The sequence below is a fragment of the Lipotes vexillifer genome, unplaced genomic scaffold (genome assembly GCF_000442215.2).
Source record: "Lipotes vexillifer unplaced genomic scaffold, Lipotes_vexillifer_v1.1 scaffold109, whole genome shotgun sequence".
In the NCBI taxonomy this organism is placed as follows: domain Eukaryota; kingdom Metazoa; phylum Chordata; class Mammalia; order Artiodactyla; family Lipotidae; genus Lipotes; species Lipotes vexillifer.
Window position 1 is genome coordinate 2,336,675 of NW_006790015.1, and position 22,585 is coordinate 2,359,259.

The 22,585-nt window shown below is 45.6% G+C and overlaps 1 protein-coding gene across 1 annotated transcript in view; it reads left to right on the plus strand.

Annotated features, from left to right (window-relative positions):
• CFAP107 (cilia and flagella associated protein 107) overlaps positions 1–9,409 on the plus strand; it is a 10,377-nt gene extending 968 nt beyond the window's left edge. Inside the window, exons 2-4 of the mRNA XM_007463181.1 lie at positions 3,973–4,086; positions 7,602–7,779; positions 9,005–9,409. Of these exons, the coding sequence (XP_007463243.1) occupies positions 3,973–4,086; positions 7,602–7,779; positions 9,005–9,189 (477 nt within the window). The 3' untranslated portion in view covers positions 9,190–9,409. The remainder of the gene's footprint in view (positions 1–3,972; positions 4,087–7,601; positions 7,780–9,004) is intronic.
• Positions 9,410–22,585: the final 13,176 nt, after the last annotated feature.

The window sequence follows — 22,585 nt, forward strand, 5'->3', positions numbered from 1 at the left end:
GGGAAAGAGGGTGAGATAGAATTGGCAGCTTTGATGCAAGTGCGGGGAAGGTTGATGGTGATTTCTGAGAACTGGAAAAGGCTGTTTTCATGGGGGAACATGAACATTTACCACCCCTCTGGTCAGATGTGGCTTTTGGCCATTTTTAGCTCTGACTGCACTTGGCTTTGTTTGGGGAGTAGGGGTGTGTAATCCAAGGGCAAGAAGGACTGGGTGAGCAATCCCTTCAGGCTCCTATAGGTGAGGCAGTACCCAGGGATATTATGGACTGGTCCAACACCTAGAGGAGATTGCGTAAAGAGAGCAGAGTTGGAGTGATGTCAGAAAGATGGCAGACTAAGAAGCTCCAGGTTCCTTGTTCTCCCACGGAAACACTTAAAAAGCAACTGTAGCCTAACTGAAACAACTATATGTGAGCTCTGCAAAACAAAGGTCTATAGCAAAAAACCAAATGCCCAGTAGAAGAAACCACATTCAAAATAGTAGGAGATTCCATGGCATTTTTACTTGCCCTTTCTGCATCCCCTCCCCAGCACAGTGTGGTGCAGTGTGGGGGAAGCAGTGGCTCAGCTCCCAGTTCCCTCCCTGGAACCCAGAGGGAGTGGAGCAACATTGTAACCTGTCTGGAAGCTGCCTGAGGGATTGGTCTCTGTTCTGCCTAACTCAAGAGACCAGACAGGGAAAAGTGGGTAGTTCATATTTTAGGCTAGGAAGAGCTTAAAAAGCAGCAGTGGTCACAGTTAATGAAAGCTGCAAATGTCTGGGGGCAAGAAATTATAGGTAGAGGAATGCAACAGAACATCGAAGGCTCTGAGAAGAAGCCAGAGAGAGACTCCTCAGATAATTAAGGCATTTTAAAGCAGCCATGTACACAGGGGAAATAAAAAGCATGCGCATGCACGCGCGCGCGCGCGCGCACACACACACACACACACACACACACACACAGACAGACACACACTCACACAGAGGCCTAAGGAGGATGCATGCTCATGTTCAGAAAAGTCCTGAGAGGAACTTAAACCTTCATACCTGGCTGATTCCAAGGCTCAGAACATGCCCTGCTACGTAGCGGAGAACTTTCCTTGAGTGGAGCCAGTCTGCAAAGACTAGGAGAGATGGCTGTTTTTTTCAAGTGCTCAGTGTTCAACAAAAAAATTACAAGGCATACAAAGAAACAGGAAAAGATGGCCCACTAAAAGGAAGAAAATAAAGTGGCAGAAATGGTCCCTGAAGAAGCACAGGCAACGGAAGTATCAGAGAAAAACTTTAAAAAACCTGTCTTAGGGGCTTCCCTGGTGGTGCAGTGGTTAAGAGTCCACCTGCCAATGCAGGGGACACGGGTTTGATCCCTGGTTCGGGAAGATCCCACATGCTGCGGAGCAACTAAGCCCGTGTGCCACAACTACTGAGCCTGTGTGCCACAACTACTGAAGCCCGCATGCCTAGAGCCCGTGCTCCTCAACAAGAGAAGCCACAACAATGAGAAGTCTGCACACCTCAATGAAGAGTAGCTCCTGCTGGACGCAACTAGAGAAAGCCCACCAACAGCAACTGAGACCCAACACAACCAAAAATAAATAAATAAAGTAAATAAATTTAAAAGAATTAAAAAAAACCCCACCTGTCTTAAATATGCTTAAAGATCTAAAAGAAAATATGGACAAAGAGTTAAATGAAATCGGGAAAAGAATATACAAGCAAAATGAGAATATTAATGAAAGATAGAAATTATAAAAAGGAACCAAACAAAAATAATGGAATTGAAAAACACAGTAACTAAATTGAAAAAAAATTCACTAGAGACATTCAACAGTGGATTTGAACAAGCAGAAGAAAGAATCAGAGAACTTGAAGACAGATCATTTGAAATTACTGAGTCCAGGGAGCAAAAAGAAAAATGAATAAGAAAAGTGAACAGATCCCAAGGACTTATGGGACATCATCAAGCTGACCAGTATACAGATTATGGGATAAAAGAGAGAGAGAAAGGGGCAGAGAGATTATTTGATGAAATAATGGCTGAAAACTTCCCAAACTGGAAGAAAAGCTATGGATCTACAAATCCAAGAAGCTCAATGAAGATCAAATAAAATAAATCCCCAAAGAGACCCACACAGAGACAATTATAATCAAACTGTTGAAAATCAAAGAAAAAGGGATCATCTTTAAAGAAGCAAGAGAAAAATGAATCATCACATACAAGGGAGCCCTAATAAGATTATCATTAGATTTCTCAAAAGAAAACTTGCAGGTCAGAAGGCAGTGGAGTGATATATTTAAAGGGGTCAAAAACAGTAACAACAAAAAAACCCCACCCCACTATCAACTGAGAATACTGTTTTAGCCAGCAAAACTCTACTTCAAAAATGGAGAAATTAAAACATTCCCAGATAAACAAAAGCTGAGGGAGTTCATTACCACTAGGGCTGCCCTACAAGAAATGCTAATGGGAGTCATTGAAGTTGAAATGGGGAAATGCTAGACAGTAACTTGAAACCATATGAAAACATAAAGACCTCTGGTAAAGATAAATGCACAGACAAATATAAAAACCATTATTATTATAATTTTGGTTTGTAATTCCACTATTTTCTACATGATTAAAAAACCCAGGTGTATAAAAATAATTATAAATCCATGTTAATGCATACATGGTAGATCAAGATGTAATTTGTGACATCAATAACATAAAATGGGAGAGGGCAGAGCTCTAAAGGAGTGGAGCTTTTATTAATGAGTTAAGGCAAGTTAGTATCAATTTAAAATAGATTGTTACAAAGCACAGCTAACATCATACTCATGCAAAAGAATGAAGTTGGACCCTTACCTCACACCATATTAAAAAATTAATTCAAAATGGATCAAAGACCTAGATACAAGACCTAAAACTATAAAACTCTTAGAAGAAAACATAGAAGAAAAGCTGCATGACCCTGAATTTAGCAGTGATTTCTTGGATATGACACCCAAAACACAGGCAGCAAGAGAAAAAAATAGATAGATTGGACTTCATCAAAATTAAAAACTTTATGCATCAAAGAACTCTATCAACATTATCAACAGAGTGAAAGCAGGATCTTGAAGAGAGATATTTGCACATTCATGTTCTCAGCAGCGTTATTCACAGGAACTGAAAGGTAGATGCAATCCAATGATGAATGAGTGGATGAACAAAATGGAGCATGTACGTACAATGGAATATTACTCAGTCTTTAAAAGAAAATTATGACACATGCTACCGTGTAGATAAAACTTGAAGACACTATGCTAAGTGAAATAAGTCAGTCACCAAAAGACAAATACTGTATACTTCCACTTATCTGAGGTACATAGAGTAGTCAAATTCACAGAGACAGAAAGTAGAATGATGGTTGCCAGGGACTGAGGGAGGGGAGATTGGGGAGTTGTTGCTTAATGGGGACAGAGTTTCAGTTTGAGAGGATGAAAAAGTCTTGGAAATGGAGGGTGGTAGTGGTTGCACAACATTGTTAATGTACTTAATGCTACTGAACCACACACTTAAAAATAGTTAAAATGGTACCTTTTATTGTGCATATTTTACCACAATGAATTTCAAAAAAAAACATCAACCACAAAAATGTAATATAATGGGGGGAAGAAAGAGTAGGGTTGGGAAGAGTGAGCAACAAAGGAGAAAAAGAAAGAGAGGAATCAAGCAGGAGGGAGGAGCAGGGAGAGAGAGGAGAGAACAGAAACAGGAGTGACCATGAGATATGGTCAGATGACACCAAAACAGCTTTCCCAAGGGCTCTTGTGGGGGTGCCAAGTCCCTGAGCACACTCCTTTTCAAATACTGGAAGGGAGGGGGGCACAATTAAGCCTGTGTTGTGCAGGATGCCCGGGGTCCATATTTACCCTTTTTCTGCCCAGCTTCCAATGGTTGGGAATGCAGCAGAAGTTTGAGAAGGGACATCACAGAAACTGTCCTGAATATTTGGTCTTTTTCAGTTCACCAAAGCCACTGAGAAAACACCCCAGACCATTTATAGAAAAGAGTATATCCCCTTTCCAGGCCCCAGACCAGACCAGATCTCCAGGTGGTACAGCAAGAAGAGAGTTGAGGTAAGAGGGCTCGGGAACCCCCACTCAGGCCTGACTCCCTCCCAATGCCCAGGAGACACTAACAGCCAGACTCTTTCTAGACCCATTTACCTCTTAGAAACTCAGGAGTAACCTCATTAAATACCCTCCCCAGCCAGAGGGCTGCCAATGTCATTTACCCTTACTTACTGGGTGGACAGATGTCAATCTAATCTCAAGCTGGTAGCATTCCCCTTGGCTGGTATCCCAGCACTTTCCTGGGCCATTTCCCCCATTCCTTCACACTTTTCCAACAGGGTTCAGGCAAAGAATATGGGAAACAAACAAAGGTAAGTGTTCAATTAAGGTGAATGTAGTCAGGAATCACACAAAGTACTCCAAAAGTTAAGTGGTGGTGATGTTTGAACAGACAGCGTTTGTAGCAGCTATGCCCAAGCGTCCTGTTCTTTTGTATGAGAAGTCGAGGACTGTTCAGGGCACTCTCACTTGTTGGGTGCCTGTTTATGAGTGTGGCTGTGTTCCAGGCTTTCAGAACAGGGATCAGGGCACTGCAACCTCAGAATATGCCTTCCACGCCCAAGACCAGGCATTTGAGACATTTATCAAATTAGGTGAGAGTGTGCCAGAGGCTCAGAGATCCTGGCCCTTCCAGGAACAGGAGAGAAAGTCTCTTCCTATATCACCCCTCATGGGTACTTCCCACCAGGCTCAGCCTGGAGAGAATAAGCTTGTAGGTGCTCACCCACTGGGTGCACAACTATGCCCTGTCCCCACCATGATCTGGGTGTTCCCCCAGGTTATTTCTTCTGCCAGCCTGCTGCTCATAGAGGTGATTTCTGTCCCCTCACTCCCACCCCACACAACCCTACCTTTGCCTAAATTCAGGGTGGGGGCAGGGAGGCGCAGAATGACGGATGGACACCCTTCACAATGGAACATTTTAGAGCTGGAAGGGACCCAAGGGACTGTCCAGCTCAGCACCCTCATTTACAGATAAAATGTGCCCAAGGGTGGCGAGTATCCTGTCTGAAGCTGTGTAGCCTGTCGGTAAGGGACTGAACCGGGGGCTGCTCAGCAAATCAAGAAATCAAGCAAAGAGTCTCCTCAGATCCTTTTTTACCACCTGCCAGAGTTGACTCTTCAATGTCTGCATTTGGGGATTCATGTCAGTATAAACAGTGCCAGATTTTCAGTTCTGCGCTAGCATCCCTGGACCATGATGGCATCTCTGGTTTGTGCTGTCATATCTGGGTCGCACTGCATGGTCCTCGGACCATGCTGATGCTTTGGTGCTGCCAACCATTAGCATTAGTGTGCACTGGAGACACAAACATATTTTAATACAAGGAAGTCAAAATTAGAACCCACAATCCTAACCATCCCCTAACCATCAATGTACATGAGACATTTAACCTAGCTCTCAATACACCTTTGGTACCCTTTCTTTTTTTTCTTTTTTTTTTACGGTACGTGAGCCTCTCACTGTTGTGGCCTCTCCCGTTGCGGAGCACAGGCTCCGGACGCGCAGGCTCAGTGGCCATGGCTCACGGGCCCAGCCGCTCCGCGGCACGCGGGATCCTCCCGGACCGGGGCACGAACCCGCGTCCCCTGCCTCGGCAGGCGGACTCTCAACCACTGCGCCACCAGGGAAGCCCCTTGGTGCCCTTTCTTAAAGACATTTGTTGTCCCATCACAAACCCTGATGAGGGATAACCACACATACATAGAGTCTGGATAAAATTAAGATACCTCCTCCAACACATACACAAAATAGAACCCAGCAGTTGGATATTCGTTCCTAGGGATTCTGTTCAAATAGCCTGTTTGTGTGCTGAGGACACTGGACACAGCATCACTTCCACATTGCTGCTTCAGTTCTGTCAGCTCCTCTGTATGCTGCATCCTGTGCTCCCCTACTGGGACAGCCTCCATTTCCAGCTCCCTCCCCACTTTACTCTCCTGCCTTTGGCAAATGCTGCACCTGCTCTTCAAACTGACTATGGATCAATGGAGTTTTTATCCCCTAGGCAGGTGTTTTAATCATGTTTTTTATCTTCTGTATTTTACTTTGATATTTTAGGGGCCTTGCTAATCCTGGAGAGGCTGCCCCTCCCAGGGCTAGCTAATTCCTAGGGGCAGTAAACAACTTGCCTGCCATCATGCCTTTCAGATGCAAACCAACCAATCCAGAGACCATCTCTCCAATCACCTCCTTTATCTAATGCTCACATGCGAGGCCAATATTCCCCACTCCAGGGCCAGGCAGTGACAACCAGAGACACCCTGAATTTATTCAATCTGTGCAATCCTACACTTCTCAAACATGCCTACCCTGCTTTGCCCATTCCTTTGTTGGAAAGCACAACGAAGGCTCTGGGCCATGTTCTATCTTCAGTCCTTCTGCCTCCTGACTGACCCTTGTGCTTCCCATGTGGTCCTGTGTGATGTGACATGCCCCCTCCTCTTGGGAATTGTAAGTGATAAACTCTTCTTTCAAAGGCAGTTTTCTCTATGTCTGTCAGCTTACCGTAACTGATCAAAACAAAAATCTTGTGTACATGGTCAAGATAGCTGAGAACCCCTCCAACTTGCTTTCCCTGACCTTGGAAATATACTCCAGACACCTGGTGATGTGGATCTTGGGAACCCCTGCTTAATGTCTTTGCCCATCCCCCTTTGTCTCCTTCTGGCATTGTGATCTGACGGATTTATGGAACCGCCACTTGAAATATTTGGTGCAGCCAGTGTTTTTAGGCCGTAGTAGGCACAGACCTCCCCACTACTCCAGACAAGAGGACGAGCATGGAAATCCACATTATCTTCCCTGTAAATCAGCCCAGTCCTCTAGGATTCCATTTTAGGGCCAAGAGGATTTTCTTAGGAAAAGCACCGATTCAGGCAAACGTCCCAGAGTCGGAAGAACACAGCTTTCTTCTCCCTGTGAATAACTCCCTACCAAAGAAATCACTCCCTGAGTTGCCAGCTGAGGGAGACATAAATCCTTTGCAGGTGAAGGCAATTTATGGAGCATTCTCTGACTCTTCCCATAGTAACTGATTGAAATAGAAGGTGCAGACGTCAGGCTCGGCATTTAACATCTTTCACTTGCCATGGAAATCGGCACTTGGAAGGATGAGACTTGAGACAAATCAAAAGGGGGTAATTTCAGATCACAAGGGCATGCAATGAGATGGCTCAGACTCTCCCTATTCAGCTGGGTATCCTGACTTTCATTTTACTGCATCCCCCTAGCTCGTTCTTGGGATGAGTTGTCTTGGCATAGGCTGGGAGCTCCTCACACAGAGAACGGACTGCAGCTGACGTGGGATGTGTGTTTGAAGGTGAACTGCGTCATGGTGGGCAGACAAGTGTGTTTCCTGTTGGTGGCTCCCAGGGCTCAGGCAGCCACACTCCCATGGGGGCCCCCTCTCCATCAGCACCACAGATCTCCATGGCGGGCAGATTCAGTCTCCAGCCACAGCCAGGTGGATGCCTTCCTCTGATTGGTAAAGTGTGCCCTGTGTCTGTCCTTCCAGGGACTCCCGTACAAGCACCTGATCACCCACCACCAGGAGCCCTTGTGCCACCATCTGATCAGCACGTACGACGGCCATTACAACCGGCATAACTATAACCCAAGCTTGCCCCAGCTCCGCACGTGGGATAGACATAAGTTGCTGTGGCTCCCAGAGAAAGCTGACTTCCCCCTTCTCGGTATTTTTATAATTCAGGATCACCCCCTTTATTGGGCTCTAAAGGGTTCATAACTGCATAGGGCTGACGTGTGCCCACCTGGTGTGGAAGAACCTCACAGGTGACTCAGACTCCAGAAAAGCATTAGAATGAGAAGATAGGGAAAGAGTCCTATTTACCCTCCAGGCCACCTGCCCTCTCCCTGTGTTGCTGGATGATGTTGCTGTATGATGAAACTGTCACCTGCGGCACCATGTTTACCTGGAGCACGGGTGGTGTGCCGCAGCATCACTGCACACTCAGATCCATCATCCATTTCATAAATACTAACTGAGTAATCCCCAGGTGCCGTGCCCTATTGTAGCATCTGGGGACACAGCAGTGACAGATAGGGAGGAATTCCTGCCCTCAGGGAATTGACACCCTCATGAAGAGACACAGAGGACATCATTAATGAATAAGATAACCTAAGATCGAGTGCACTGCACCGGGATATGCGGTATGAAGAAAAGAAAACGGGTAGCGGAGAGAAAGTGAGGCAGGTATATTGATTCTCATTGGGATGGGATGACAAAGACGGTCTTTCTGGAGGAAATAACTGAATTGAGAAGGAGGGAGCCATGCAGGAATTGGAGGGAAGAACATCCCAGGGGAGACAATAGCAAGTGACAAAGCTGCAAACGGGGGTAGAGGAAGGCCAGGTAGGGGCTCATAGGCCACAATAAGGAGTGTGGATTTTGTCCTTCCCTCAGTAACAAGACTTTGCACAGATTTACCAGGAGAGTGCCTTGATTTGATTTACATTTCAAGCTGCCCCTATCCTTTGCACTTATCTTTTTGTGGAGAGTGAGCGCTTGTCACAACGCATTACTTTGCAAGGGTTTCTCTCAAGGTCACTCTCGCAAGCTCACGCTACTCCCTTCCCTACTGGGGTGGGGCAGTTATTATCCAGGAACTGATGGCGCCACCTTCAATCAGGTCATGGGGCTGAATTTTCCAAGGCTTCTCACAGTGCCTGGTCCCTCCTAGGTACACAGGGAGCAGGCCACACCCTGAGGCTCTTGGGGGTTGGCAGGACCACCACCCTCCCGCAAGCCTCCTCCTCCCCTCTAGTGCACGGCCAGCCTAGCTCCCTGGTACGGCAGCCTGGGAGAACCTGCAGGGTCCAACCAACCATTCTCCTGTCCCATCAACACTGGCCTCCTCCTCTAAGCCCTGTTCACCCAGACTCTGGTTTGCCTTGCAGCTCCCCCTACAAACTACGGACTCTATGAGCAGCTGAAGCAGAGATGGCTCCCATGGCCCAAGGCCACCTGGAGGGAGAGCATTTTCACTTCTTCCTACCCCAGACCACCTTCTGGTGCTATGTCTCAGCGGGAGCATGTGATTGCGGGGCCTCCCCCTCGCCTGCAGCCTGTTCCACACTCCTGAGAACTGCCACCCCATCACAGCACAGGTGGAATCACATGGAGACCCACCACACCGTCGGACCTGCCAGACAGCAGGCGGCTGCAGATGCTTCCAGAGTTTTAAATCAGGCCCATCTGAGTGGCCCTTGGAATCATGGTCTGTGTTTTATACTTTCTACCCCTCCTCCAAACCCACAGGTTCCTTTCTTTTCCAGCCCACAAATAAAGCCTTTGACACAAGGAGTGTCATGTATGTGCACAAGACAGACTTGAAAGTCAAGAGTAGCTGGAAGAACCCATAAGTTCCCATATTTCACACAAGGGGAAACTGAGGCCCAGAGAGGTAACAGGACTCCAAGTTCTCACAACTCGGTACATATCCTCCAGGAATGTTTGTTGAATGAATGAGTGACATGAGGAATGGAGAGTAGAGGAAGGGTGGGTACAAGACATAAGAGACAGCTGACATGGAGCCAGCTGGCCTCCTCACGCCTCCCGCACCATCCACTCACCCCACAAACATCCACCGAGCCATGGTCAAGGCAGCCTCTGGCCTCACAGCCTTCTGTCCAGCAGGAAAGGGATGTTGAATGCATCCCTTTCCTGCATTCAGGAGAGGGGGACGTTGGGAGACAGGCTTACAGAAGTGAGGACCTTGGGGGCCAGTAGGTCATAAGGGAGATCACTGGGGTTGTGCTGAACTAAAGGGGCGCATGGGGGCAGTAATGGGGGCATGGAGACATGAGCTAGTGAGCGAGGGCTTCCCTGAGGAGGGGACATTTAGGCTGAGACTAGAACGCTGAGATGGATGAGCCACAGGTGCAGGGACAGGTGGAGAGGGAGGACAGGCTGGCTCAGGCTGCAGGAATGGCATATGCGAGGCTTCGCGCTGGGAAGGAGCTCGGCAGGTTTGTTAAAGGTCCAGAAAGGTGGTGTACTAGTTCCTATCGCTGCTGTAACAAATACCACAAACTCACTGTCCTAAAGGAACGCAAGTTTATTCCCTTACAGCTTTAGAGGTGAGAAGTTCACAGCGGATTCTTGGGGCTGTGCTCCCTCTGGAGGCTGTAGGGGTCAATTCTTTCCTTGCCTTTTCCCGCCACCGGGGGACACGTACATTCCTTGGCTCCTGTCCCCTTCCTCCATTTCCAGACCCAGCAGTGCAGCACCTTCCTTCCTCTCTGTCTCCCTCTCTAAGGATCCTTCTGATTATGTGAGGCTCACTGGATAACCCAGCGCCATCCCCAATCTCAAAATCCCTCAATCCATCTAATCCTTTCCAGGCAGTTGAGACAGTGGAAGGACAATGGTTAGGGGTGAAGGTGGGACTGAGTGGATCCCAGAGCCCACGGATGCCCATATGTGGTCAGCGTTCCATGACCTTACACTTACACACACACACACACACACACACACACACACACACACACACACAGTCTAAAAAGTGGCTGTTAACACTCTAGTGACCAGAAGTAGCTGAGCCGGATTACTAAGCGTTCAAGAGTCAGACGAGGGCTTCCCTGGTGGCGCAGTGGTTGGGAGTCCGCCTGCCGATGCAGGGGACACGGGTTTGTGCCCCGGTCCGGGAAGATCCCACGTGCCGCGGAGCGGCTGGGCCCGTGAGCCATGGCCGCTGAGCCTGCGCATCCGGAGCCTGTGCTCCGCAACGGGAGAGGCCACAACAGTGAGAGGCCCGCGTACCGCAAAAAAAAAAAAGTCAGACGAAAACATTGCTACCAGATTAACAGTTGGGCTGCACAACCAATAGCAGCAGCCTGATTGGTGGGGGATTTCCCTACCTTCTGAAAATGAGTGGAAAGGAGGGAGGAAGCCAGCCAGAGAGGATGTTTTTCCTACATCACTGCCTCACGTGGATGCTCAAAGTGAGGCAGCTCAGCATCCCTGGCGGATGTGGTAGGTGTTTGGGGAGGTGCTTATTAAAACACCAATGTTGGTCCCACCCTCTGAGTTTCTGGATCAGTCAGACTGGGGTGGGCACAAGAAGTCACTTTTAGAACAAATTCTCAGGTGACGCTGATGCTGCCGGTCTGGGGACCCCACATTGGGAACCACTGTAGTAGGTGGTGTTACTCCACTTTTATTTTATCTGTGCGGTTTTTGGAATAACATTCTGCAGAGAAGACAACATGGTAAACATCTGAACCTCATGTTCTTTCACGCTTCCTCCTGTAAGAGAGGAGCCTAAGACTCCAGTATTTTATTACAAGGCTTAAAGTGGGCAATGCACTGTCGGGTGCTGGAACAGCATAGAGCAGTATTCAAGAGCACTGACAAACAGAGCTTCCAGTTCTACACTTACAGGCTGTGTGCCTTGGAAGATGTTACTGCTCCTCTCTGAATCTATCTGTCTCTCTATTGAATGGGTACCATATAATCTCTAACTCAGATAAAAACACTGAGTCTCAATATCAAAAAAACAAACAACCCAATCCAAAAATGGGCAGAACTAAATAGACATTTCTCCAAAGAAGATATACAGACTGCCAACAAACACATGAAAGGATGCTCAACATCACTAATCATTAGAGAAATGCAAATCAAAACTACAGTGAGATATCATCTTACACCAGTCAGAATGGCCATCATCAAAAAACCTACAAACAATAAATGCTGGAGAGGGTGTGGAGAAAAGGGAACACTCTTGCACTGCTAGTGGGAATGTGAATTGGTTCAGCCACTATGGAGAACAGTATAGAGGTTCCTTAAAAAACTACAAATAGAACTACCATACGACCCAGCAATCCCACTACTGGGCATATACCCTGAGGAAACCAAAATTCAAAAAGAGTCATGTACCAAAATGTTCATTGCAGCTCTATTTACAATAGCCCGGAGATGGAAACAACCTAAGTGCCCATCGTCGGATGAATGGATAAAGAAGATGTGGCACATATATGCAATGGAATATTACTCAGCCATAAAAAGAAACGAAATTGAGCTATTTGTAATGAGGTGGATAGACCTAGAGTCTGTCATACAGAGTGAAGTAAGTCAGAAAGAGAAAGACAAATACCGTATGCTAACACATATATATGGAATTTAAGAAAAAAAAATGTCATGAAGAACCTAGGGGTAAGACAGGAATAAAGACACAGACCTACTAGAGAATGGACTTGAGGATATGGGGAGGGGGAAGGGTAAGCTGTGACAAAGCGAGAGAGAGGCATGGACATATATACACTACCAAACGTAAGGTAGATAGCTAGTGGGAAGCAGCCGCATAGCACAGGGAGATCAGCTCGGTGCTTTGTGACCACCTAGAGGGGTGGGATAGGGAGGGTGGGAGGGAGGGAGACGCAAGAGGGAAGAGATATGGGAACATATGTATATGTATAACTGATTCACTTTGTTATAAAGCAGAAACTAACACACCATTGTAAAGCAATTATACCCCAATAAAGATGTTAAAAAATAATCTAGAAACAATAAATGCTGGAGAGGGTGTGGAGAAAAAAGGGAGCCCTCTTGCCCTGTTGGTGGGAATGTAAATTGATACAGCCACTATGGAGAACAGTATGGAGGTTCCTTAAAAAACTAAAAATAGAACTACAGTAAGACCCAGCAATCCCACTACTGGGCATATACCCTGAGAAAAATCATAATTCAAAAAGAGTCATGTACCACAATGTTCATTGCAGCTCTATTTACAATAGACAGGACATGGAAGCAACCTAAGTGTCCATTGACAGATGAATGGATAAAGAAGATGTGGCACACATATACAATGGAATATTACTCAGCCATAAAAAGAAACAAAACTGAGTTATTTGTAGTGAGGTGGATGGACTTAGAGTCTGTCATACAGAGTGAAGGAAGTTAGAAAGAGAAAAACAAATACTGTATTCTAAGATATATATATGGAATCTAAAAAAAAAAAGAATACGTTCTGAAGAACCTAGGGTCAGGACAGGAATAAAGATGCAGACATAGAGAATGGACTTGAGGACACGGGAGGGGGAAGGGTAAGCTTGATGAAGTGAGAGAGTGGTATGGACATATATACACTACTAAGTGTAAAATAGCTAGTGGGCAGCAGTCACATAACACAGGGAGATCAGTTTGGTGCTTTGTGACCTGACCAATGGGCAGCAGTCACATAACACAGGGAGATCAGTTTGGTGCTTTGTGACCACCTAGAGGGGTGGGATAGGGAGGGTGGGAGGGAGATGCAAGAAGGAGGAGATATGGTGATGTATGTATATGTATAGTTGATTCACTTTGTTATAAAGCAGAAACTAACACACAATTTAAAGCAATTATACTCTAATAAAGATGTTAAAAAAATCATATTTCCCCATCCTGTGATTTTCTGTTTTTTCTTGGAAAACTTCTGGGTTCTGTTGGTGATCATAGGTGTACAGATGCTCAGAGAACTCATGCCTCAGTTGGAAGGCCTACCAACAGTTTGTTGACCTACCAACAGTTTGTGGCTCACCCTGAGGTCCCAGTTCTGGCCAGGCATTACCTTGCTGGCAGCTCACTTCGCGCCCTGGACCTCAGATTCTTTGTTCGAGAAAGAAATTGTTTCTGAGGTTCCTGTGACACTGTAGGCACCCTGGGTCACTCCTGAATCCTGCTTTCATGCTGGGTTTTGTTTTTCTTGGACTTGGACTCCCACAGCCACTGGAAAAGGAGAAGCTTGGCTGCATGTGGTTTCTGAAACTCAAGTCCCAAACTCCCATCTGGGGGTCTTCCCATCCATTGCCCACTGCAGTTGTGGGAGAACAGTTTTCTTCTCTTCCCGGTACAAATCCCCAGCCTCAGGTAAAATTGCCTGGCATCTTCATACATGAGATAGGAACCCCACATGCCCCAGGGTCAGGTGGGGGTTGAGTGAAGGATTGCAGTAGGGGAACAGGGAGACCTAGAGGACGCGGGACCCCACATCAGGGAAGCTGCTTCTGAGTTCATGCCAAGTGATGCCTTTTAGGAAGGTGAATTCAGTGTTGCTACATTTTTCTTTTACTATTTTTTTCCCCCAAGGGACATTGGAGACTAAATTGTGATATAAAACTTGATTTTTAACCTCTGGCCACAAATTTTACTTTGTCCCAAAAGATGTGTGTGGGACATATTTGGCTTTTGGGGTGCCACCCAGTAGCCTCTGATATGGGAAAACTGTTGAGCATGGCACTCTGACCTGACCTGCTGTGACCCTGATGACATCAGAAGAGAAAGTGCCTTTGCACTTCTGGACCTGAGACCCACCTTGGTCAGTGGGCCTGGCTTTGAAATTGCTGGGGCTGGAGTCACCCTTACACCCCTGCAATCCTGCAACACCAGGTGTAAAATATATATTCCATGGGAGGCATTGTCCAATAGCTCTTGAATGAATATATATATATATATGATTTTATATAAATAGAATTCTATTGCATGTGCTATTCTGTACTTGATATTTCTTTTCACTCAATGATGTAATCATCTCAAAACATACATGGCCCACCAAACTCCTTACTTTCTTTTTCCATACCTGCTCCTTTCCCACTCCTCCGAATCTCAGGAAATCACAATCAAGCTCTAGGGGGTTCCTGGAAACCTGCCTTACCCTGTTACCTCACATTCACTTTAAGATCAAAATGTTGCTGATTCTGCCTCCAGGACATCCCCAAACCTGTCCCCTGGGCCACTCAAGTGCAAGCCAGCATCCCCTGCCAAGAGCAGCAAAGTGTCTCCTGCTGGTATCCTGCTTCCTTGTTAACCTCTCAACGTTGTCCAACGGCAAACAGGGAGACTGGGAAATATGCAACAGGTCATGTCACAACACTACTCACAAACTTTAGGTGGTCCCTTAGCAATCCTCTGCCTGGGTGGTCTCACTCCACCTCCCCAGCCTCCTCTCCCTGGCTTCCCCAAAGTTCAAGGCAATGCAAGTTCTCTCACCTTCCTCTGGGGATCCTGCACAGAAGCTGATTCTGGGCCCACAGTGCTCCCTGGTAGCTGGAGATGCAAGATCCTCTGGACAGCAGGGCAAGGGGTGAGGCCTGGAGGAAGCCCTGTGGAAGGACAGGACCCTGGATTTCAAAACAGTCTTGGAAGAGGAAAAGCTTAGGAGAAGGTTTGTAGAGCAAAGTCTAATTGAGTCCCCTCTGGGATGGCCCTGCTTCCTAGGTTATGGAAATGCAATTGGGACAAGAATGCAGGTGACCTCAGGATGGGCCTAAAGCTGGACTCCAGAACCTCCCATCAGACCTTTGGCCATGTCTGTGCAGGAGGAGAAGCTAAACAACCTGGGTCGTGGACCCTGAGTCTCCTTCCTGCAGGTTCCTCTCTTCTGTGGACAGAGGCCAGGTGTGAGGGGCCCCTGGAGAGATAGGTGGCATCAGAGCTACACAGGGGGTCAGTGACAGTAACAGGAGTGGGAGATGGGAGTTTGGCGTGACTCAGCTCTGAGGACAATCTTGCAGCATCCCAGCCCTCCCCAAATTTCTACTTTTCCAAGGTGAAGGGTTGTGTCCTGAGAACATGGGTGGGGAGAGTTTGGAGGTGGCCTCTGTGACTGTGCACAGTGAGAACCAGGGGTGCTGGGGAGGATATTCCACTTACAGAGACAAGGACTTGTGCTTCTATTCAGACGTTCAGGGGACACATCATTTACTTCCCAAGATCCCTGTGACTTTTGTTGACTTTTATTATTTATTTATTTATTTTCGTGGTGCTCTAGGTGACAGTGGGTTTTCTAAGAGTAAAGCACAATAACGAAACGGCAGCGCAGATGACCAGTTCAGCCACTGCCGGGCTGGGTGTGCAGCTCAACATCAGAGCCAGGGCATGGCACCAAATCTCTTGGGCCCCACCCTTCAGGAGAAGCTACCCTCCACCCCAGACCCCAAGTTCTCTGCCTGGTTTGCCTTATCCTACAGAAAACATACTTGAGGTTCACCTGCACCCCATATTTCTCTACACTCTGCCTATTTGCAGGGGACTGCATGTTTCTGACCTCACAGTTCATACTAAATATCTTTCTGGCAAAAAACAGTCATGCAGATGGCCAACAGGTACCGAAAAGATCAGCATCGCTAATCAGAGAAATGCAAATGAAAAACACAAGGAGACATCACACCCTTTAGAATGGCTGTCATCAGAAGTACAAGAGATAACAAGTGTTGAGGAAGGTATGGAGAAAAGGGAACCCTCGTGCACTGCTGTTGGGAGTGTAAGCTGGTGCAGCCACTGTGGAAAACAGTATGGAGGGTCCTCAAGAAAGTAAAAATAGAACTACCGTAAGATCCATCAATTCTAATTCTGGGTAAATGTTGAAGGAAATGAAATCATGTCCTCAAAAAGATATCTGCAGCCCAAAGTTCACTGCAGCATTATTTACAATAGGCAAGACATGGAAAAAGCCTAAGAGTCCCTCAATGGATGATGGAGAAAATGTGATATATCTATACAGAAATATGTATATATATTATACTATAAAAAGAAGGAAATCCTACCGTATTCTAGAAAAAGGATGGGCTTTGAGGGCATTATGATGAATGAAATATGTCAGAGAAAGATAAATACTGTATGGGACTTCCCCGGTGGCGCAGCGGTAAATCCGCCTGCCAATGCAGGGGACACGGGTTCGAGCCCTGGTTAGGGAAGACCCACATGCTGCGGAGCAACTAAGCCCGTGCACCACAACTACTGAGCCCGAGCGCCACAACTACTGAGCCCACGTGCCTATAGCCCGTGCTCCGCAACAAGAGAAGCCACCACAATGAGAAGCCCACACACCACAACGAAGAGTAGCCCCCGCTCGCCGCAACTAGAGAAAGTCTGCACGTAGCAACGAAGACCCAGCGCAGCCAAAAATAAATAAATACATTTATTAAAAAAAGAGAGAAATACTGTATGTTCTCACTTATACATGGAATCTAAAAAAAGTCAACTCGTCTTTTTTCTTTCTTCAATGAAAGCTTCTTTAACTCTGTCTCTTTATTTCTCCAATTCACTGTATGATTTTGCTCTTGATTTTCTAAAATGATGATGCCTTTATTTCCATCACTGGTCATGGAAAAGAATCTGATAATAGAAAAAGCTCAATAAAACACGTAAGAGTTGAGTGGAAATATAAAGAGAATTCCTGGAACTTTATGATCACTGGTGCTTTCAGCCTAAGGATCACCTTCTGGACTTCTCAGCATGCTGATCGAAGATGGTCACAAACATGAATTACATCATTCTGCTACTTACCCAGTTTCATTTGCCCCACGGTCAGCAAGCCAAAGGCCAAGATTCTGAGGTTTGCAGTTGGGAGAGGCCTTATTTACAAGGGAGCCAAGGAAGGAGACAGGAGAACATGTCTGAGATCTTCCTCTTCAAAGGCAAAGGAGCAGGGATATTTATGGGTGAACAGTATAGGGAGGTAGAGGTGCAGGGAAAGTTGATTCAAGGCAGGAAAATGGTGAGGTCATAGATGCTCTGTGCACGCTTGTCTGAGTTACATGCTTTTTCATGGAATACGTGTTCAGAAGATGGTGGCATTAGCATGACCTGAGGATGGAGTTTTTGGCCCTCTCACGTAAAAATGTTATACACTGTACACTCATGCAGGGCCAGTTGAATGGTCGCTGGTCTTGACTGGTTTGAACTGGGCAAGACTAGATCCATGACCTGAAAAAAACAACTTAAAAACTATTAATATAGTGAACCATATGTCAGAGGTGTTATCTTTAGAGGGTGGTTAAAGGAATCTTGTCATATATTGTCTAAGGTATGGGAAGCTTACAGGGTATGCAATTCGCAGGAACAATGAAGGCGAGCTTGACAGGTGAAGACAGGTTACAAGAGGAGGGTTTTAAACAAGCTGTTCCCTTCTCTGCTGTTCTGTGAGACAAACTAAAGTTAACAGTTTCTGTTAACCCTATGAGTTGGGTTTCAATTCCACAAGGGTGGAGCCCATGTAAACTTTACTTCCTAAATTCCATCTAGGCCTAGTGGAATCTCAGGAATATAATAATCATTTGTAAGACATGACCTGAAATAATGAATGAAAGGGTGATTGTTATAATCATAGGAAATTTTATATAAGAACAGATTACATGATAAAGTCAATCATGTGACCTGTATGTATTTTACTTTAACCTACTATGTTCAGCACCGCCTTCTTATTGTGTTCTGTGTGACTTGTTCAAAAAAAAAATCATGAGCCTACAAAAACATTAGCCTCCTGTGCACTGTTTCTATCCCATGCACCTGTGTTTTAGTTGATTCAGGCTATTATAACAGAATACCATAGACAGGGTGGCATAAACAAAGAAAATTTATTTCTTACAATTCTGGAGCCTGGAAACCTTAGATTATGGAGGCAGCATGGTTGGGTTGTGGAGGGAGCTAGCTTCCTAGTTTCCTCACATGGTGGGGCATGGGGGAGCTCAGGTCTCTTCATTCCCTTCTAAGAGCACTAAACCTATCATGGGGCTCCATCTCCATGATGTCCTCCAAACCTAGTTACCTTCTAAGGGACCACCTCCAAATCCCATCATACTGGGAATTAAAGCTTCAAGATATGAATCTGTGGGATGTGCGTGTGTTTGGGTGTGGCAGGTGGAGGAGGGGACGGGGAACAAACATTCAGTTCATAGCAACCCATCACTGTAAAGAGAACAAGACCCCAGTGGACCAATCATCATTCCAGGGGCCCTCCTCCTCTGGAGGCCACCCATAAGCCTCCTGTAAACTGCCAAGGCTATGGGGACTCCTGTGTCTTTCCACCTCTGTGGGTCTCCAACACGACTGCTCTGTCCAGGCCAGGATGCAGGTTGTGCTCTCTCCCTTCTTGCTCCTTTGTCCACTGACAACATTATCTCCAGGTACCCATGACAGTGGGTGTGAGACTGTTAATCAGATCATGGAAATCTTTCAAAGGATCCCATCTTCATTCCAACTCCCACGTGACCTGCCTGTGCTCTCCCTGCCCAGCATCAGTGACTTTCATCTGTTCCCAAGTTGGCCGCACATTTCACTAAATCAGCGTTTGCACATTCCACCCAGTGCCCCAACACAATCCCCTCAACGGAAAACGTTCTTTGTTTGACCAAAATTTATTCAGCCTCCTGAATCCTCTCCTGGGATTGTCTGTGTACTTCCTTGTAAAATCTAGTTTCAATAAGAACCATAAGTCAGTTCAGCAAGAATCCCCATGCTTGATATCTGATGACCCCAAAAATCTGATCAAATTTCCTCACTGCCCACTATTGGTATCAGATCATGCTGGGCTGCCTTTAGCAAGAAATCTGTTACATTGGTTCAGCCAGAATCCCTCCCAGACTTTATTAATTTACCAGCCAGTAACCCCCCTGCTTTTTGGATGTGAGTCCCTATTCCTATCTGTTGAAGTTTGAATAAAGCCAAGTCACATGCTGGGGTATCTTTCCCTCTATTGTCATAGCCCTGAATAAAATTTGCCCTCACTATGTAAACCTGTGTCTGTCTCTGATTTCCTTCTGACAGGTCTCGCTCAACAGATGACTGCTCAGGCAGGAAACCTCCTTCTGATTTTCCCACAAATGCCCACAAATCTGACAACGACCAACTTGGAGTCTAGCCACTTTTGCTATTTTCCATATCAGCCCTCGAGTTTTTTTCAGAGAATTAGTTTCAACTTCTCACTTTAAAACAATGGTCTTTTTGGACCTCATAGAAACTGCCATCCCATAGAAACATCCCCAGCTTAAACTCTGCAGTTTCTGCATTTCCACTAACATCATGTGAAGGCTCTCTGTCAGTCCTTTGCAACATTTAGGTTGTCTGACAATTTGAGGGGTCCTTCTGATCCTGTCACCTAATTATTCACTGCACAGAAATGGGAAGATTCCTCTACCTGGAAGAAACCTTGATTCACCAGCCTAAAAATGGGGAAAATAGCAGTGATGTTTAGATTTTCTGTGAAGGTGATCTGAGGTAGTGAATAAAAAGTGTCCGCACCATTCTTACCCAATTTTTGTTCAATAAACAGAGATGTTTATGATCATCATTGGTACTAATCTCACTCTACCACAGGTCTTTAATAAAAGGGATGGTTGGCCTGGGAGTTAAAGTGCCTATTGAGTAGAATCCAATTTAACCCTATTTTTATGCAAAGGTCATTTATACCCATGGCAGAAATGTGGTGAAAGGAATCTTCCGGAACGTGACCCAGAGGGAAAACACCCTTAAAGAGTCCTTGACTTGGTGGCCAGTGCTATATAAGAATTGTTTGGGCATCAAATAAATGGGGTGGAAGAGAGGCATGGAAAATTCTTAGAGATGGAGAAAGGGTCTCCCTTTATTTGTGAACTTAAACTTCAAAAGAATCTCTGTGTGATGCAGCCCAGGTGGGAGTCATCCCTGAATGTGGTAGAACCTTAAACACCCAATAGAAGAGAAAAAAAGTTCTCTCTTTATGAAGAGAAAAGAATTTTATTTCTGTGCCTAATGGTGTTTCCTTGTTCAGAATCTGTCTTGAACTTAGCTAAGTTTGAGAAAACAGTAATTATCTAAATACATTTGCAAAGTGGCCAATGGAATTATGGTTCGGCTTCCAATACCCAGAAAAATGTCTGGGGATATTTGCTATCTGGAAAGTGTCCTCAGTGAGAATAAAAATTAAAGAAAACCTCTCCTTGTAGCACCTGCCCCTGGATGACCGTGTTACTTGCTACTGACCCACGTTTATTTCTTCCCTGGCTCCAAGTTCCCAAAGAGCCCACAGTGCCCACCCTCAGTGGCTCTCAGTCTTGGAAATGTCTGATCCCAGGACTCACATCTCTTCCTCTTCTCACATTCTTAGATTTAGTCTTTTCATGGTGTTTGCTGTGCTGATCCCAACTTTCTAGGAGGAAACACCCTCAAAGGTGACACTGTTTCCTCTGAGCCACTCTCTTTTACTTTCCAAATATCACCCAGAGAAATGTCTTTAAGTCTCCATCCTCCTTAGGAGAATAAGAACTCTTTATTTTCAGTTGTTGCAGTCATTCCGTGGTCCCTTCAGGAATGCTCAGCTCCAAGAGGTGAAGCTCCCACCCTTACTTCTCACTGTGATCTTGACATGCCCACCTTCACAGAAGGCTTGGCTTAAGGCTGGAAAACCAGCCACATCCACAAAAGCTCTTCCCTTACTCCCTGAATAGGCTCATCATCTCGTATCTTTGCTACATAACATCCAAGTGACAAGTTGATACAGAAACACGTTTATTATGTTTACTTTGGGAACAATACCACTGTCTTAATGAAGCTGTTTTAATTCAGGGACATTTCGATAACTCTGATATGGCCAAAGATCCCCCAATAATGATGGTTTCAAGTTATGTTTTTTTCTTGCCCGATGTCAGGAAGCAATAATCCCTTTCTTGTTTGACCTCCCAGGAATATAACTGTCTGTATTGGTAGAATTCAGTCAATGTTTGTGGAGTGAATCCATGAATGGGTCCTTGATTCCCCCTCCATCATTCTTTCTGCTTCCTGAATGGATATCTGATTCAATCAAGTAATCTGGAGAATGAAGATCCAATCAGGATCAATCCAATGGGCAGTATGGAATATAATCAAGGATCCTTTTCTGATTGAGTTAGCAGTTGGCCAGAGGGATGATGGGATTAGAAAGGTGTATAAAAGGCTCAGCCTCTGAAGAAGGAATGCAGAATCTTCTGGGTCCAGAGTCACTGGCTGGGGTCTCCACATGGTCTGAGGTCTGAGCACCCCGCCAACCCCATCATAGCAGTAAGTTACCAACCTCAGCTAAGGACTCCCTCTTCTTACCCATGGTAAGCTGATCTTGAAGGGTAGCATGGATCTCTGGATGGCACAGAGAGTTTTTGAAAAATCATCTTTTTCAGATGAACACATTTCAGGTTTTGGTTTTGCCTCTCAGTGTAGTTTTGCCTAAATCTCAAATACTCTGATTTGTTCTTTGGCTTATCTCATTTTTAAATGTCCCCACCAAGCAGATATTATTTTTTAAAATAGTTATTTATTTATTTATTTATTTGGCTGAGCCAGGTCTTAGTTGCAGCAAGTGGAATCTTCGTTGCGGTATGCGGGATCTTTAGTTGCAGCACGTGGGATCTAGTTCCCTGATCAGGGATTGAACCCTGGCCCCCTGCATTGGGATCACAGAGTCTTAACCACTGGACCACCAGGGAAGTCCTTCAAGCAGATATTCTTAATAAAAAACATCTGTTTGGAATGTTATTTCTTTAAATTTAAATTTAAAATATATATTTTGTGGACAAATAGCATTCATTGTAGGAGTATCTCCTTAATCTTTACCAGCCAAGTTAACTGAGGTAACTGAGGATGTAGGCTGTGTTGGTCCACCTGACACTCCTCTTCGCATAGATTTAGGGCTCTAAGTCATGGTCTGAAAGTCTTTCCCAAATAAAGATTGGAGTCAGTTCTCAGGCTCCTTGGTACCCACTTCCCAGTAGGAC